At 36.4% G+C, this 2,238-nt stretch overlaps 1 protein-coding gene across 1 annotated transcript in view; it reads right to left on the bottom strand.

Annotated features, from left to right (window-relative positions):
- Positions 1-649, bottom strand: part of cdhr5b (cadherin-related family member 5b) — a 26,573-nt gene extending 25,924 nt beyond the window's left edge. The window contains exon 1 of the mRNA XM_008410679.2: positions 442-649. Within this exon, the coding sequence (XP_008408901.1) occupies positions 442-532 (91 nt within the window). The 5' untranslated portion in view covers positions 533-649. The remainder of the gene's footprint in view (positions 1-441) is intronic.
- Between the last annotated feature and the right edge of the window lie 1,589 nt (positions 650-2,238).

Below are 2,238 nucleotides of genomic sequence, written 5' to 3'. Positions count from 1 at the left end.
TATATTATGGTATATATAATATTGCCATATATACCATAATATATGTTATATTATGGTATACATAATTGTGGTAATATATTACTGCAAATATATATGTAATAATATATTTCCACATATTACCAAGATTTCTTCAAATCTTGGTAATATGTGGAAAGAATGCATAGACATTTAAAAATTAGTTATTTTATTCAAGCTCACTAGCGGTAAATATCTCCACCCTTGGACTCTGTCCATGACACGCAATTTCCTGTTTCAAACACCGTCTTTATGTTGTTCCTTGTTTCCACTTTTTCATCTAAATGGACAAAGTTTTGAAGTTCTAACTGATCTAAGGAACTCTACATTGGTCTTCGTGAATTAATGACCCATTAATAACCCTGATTGATTAACTGTGCATTAATAAGTCAGCCTTAAGAATAAATAAAATACAACAGGACTTACTTTGAGATGTGGCATTGGATGCCTGAAGCAGAACCAGAAGTAAGCAAATGAAGAATTTGCCCACAGAAAGTTGTGGGTCAATACAGTCCATTTTTCTGTCTCTGTCCGCCTTGTATGAGCTGATCTTTGTATGTCTTGTTGCTCTGCTTATCTGTGGGCTGTTACAGCTGTAGATGGACTTTCGCCCATCATAAAAATGAGAATGTTTGTTTGCCAGGAAATCAGGATACAATATCTGCTCCTTTGTCATTTGTTTGGCTGGACTAACAAAAGTAAAATATAACTTGAATTATTGGGTTCTTACATCTTCACACGATCCTGATTAAAATAGCCTCCTCCCTGAATTAAATTTTTTTTTAGCACAACAGGATTAATTATGAACATATTAAACAAAAACAAGTATTTACTCTTGAAAAATAAATTTCTCAGTGAAGTTACAAAATCTTCTTTGAAATGTCTGTTTACTATGAGTCTGACATCTAGTCCTAATAGAGGAACCAACCAGTCACCTTCCTTGCTCAGTTCCAACATTCTTAGAAAGAGAATTGTGTATTGTGTATGTTAAGATAATTAACATAKATTAAAATAATTATGTCAGGTTCACTTCAGGTTTGGGCAGTTAGAGTTAATGAGTCGGGTTGGATCAAATTGGACACGATGTTAATGGTAGTCAGCAACCTTTAAAATCCCATGAACCAGATATGCCCTCAATCCAGATAAATAAAACAGATTTAGAGCCACAAATATTTGAAAAAAAGACATCTTATAATTTTTGATAAATATCTGCTACAGGAAATCTGTTGTAATTTTTAAAGAGCAAATATTTTATTACCAATTTTAGGTTTTAATATAAAACCTAAAATTGCCAAGTTGCTAAAAATGTAACATCAAGGTTTAGAAGTTTTATGAGTCATCTTTGTGGATTATTGCCAAAAGAGATTGTTGCAATGTTGGAACCATCATGGAATGGGATGGAAAATGTTCCTGTAATTGCTGACATATTTAGTGAATGTATGCCACCTACCCATCATTCCCCAGGTTTTGCTGACTGAGTTGGTTCTTCAGGTCTGGTGTGTCAAGCTCCATTCATGGGCTTTGTTCATTCAATAGCTCTCTCGCTTGTATGGGGTGGAAAGGTCATGTACTTATTTTTGGAGCATGTGGTTGAGTTGCGCTGCAGGAAATGCAGTTCAACTAAACAGTTGAAATGAATTATATTGAGCAGTTGCATGTAACTCTTCATAACCAGCTGCACATTTTACCAATGTCTCAGAAATGGGACTGGACTTCTTGTCCTCCACAAGTGCCTTTGTGTTACGGGACTACCTTTCAACAAAGTTTCTATTTTTGTTTCTACTCTTTGTTTCTATCCTGTTTGGCTGTGAACCTCAGCTGCCTGTAGACTTTTTGTTGGCTTGCATTAAGAACCCTATGACAGATGAGGTTGAGAACCTGTTGGCCAAGCACCAGGATGAAATAATTGTGGCTGTTCATTGTGCTCAGGTTGCAGGGCGTAGAAAGGAGAGTTATGATCAGGCTATAAAGGAGTTTTACCTTCGTAATCACAGTGTTAGAAGWCATCATAAAATCAAGCCACTCTTGAACCCAATTGTCTACCAGGTTCTGAGAACCCCTACTGATGGAGAACCAGCTTACACTTTTGCCTCCTTTGGTGATTTACAAAGAAATCAGTTTTGTTGGGTTGAGCCAGAGACCATCTGAAACTCATCTTACAGCAGTCCATGCATCCTCCTTGCAGAGAGATTATCAAATCCTGGTCTGAGTGAGCGTCGCTCC

The sequence above is a fragment of the Poecilia reticulata genome, linkage group LG6, assembly GCF_000633615.1.
Source record: "Poecilia reticulata strain Guanapo linkage group LG6, Guppy_female_1.0+MT, whole genome shotgun sequence".
Classification (NCBI taxonomy): domain Eukaryota; kingdom Metazoa; phylum Chordata; class Actinopteri; order Cyprinodontiformes; family Poeciliidae; genus Poecilia; species Poecilia reticulata.
The sequence above is the reverse complement of the archived record's forward strand: the minus strand, read 5'-3'. Positions and strand labels throughout refer to the sequence as shown.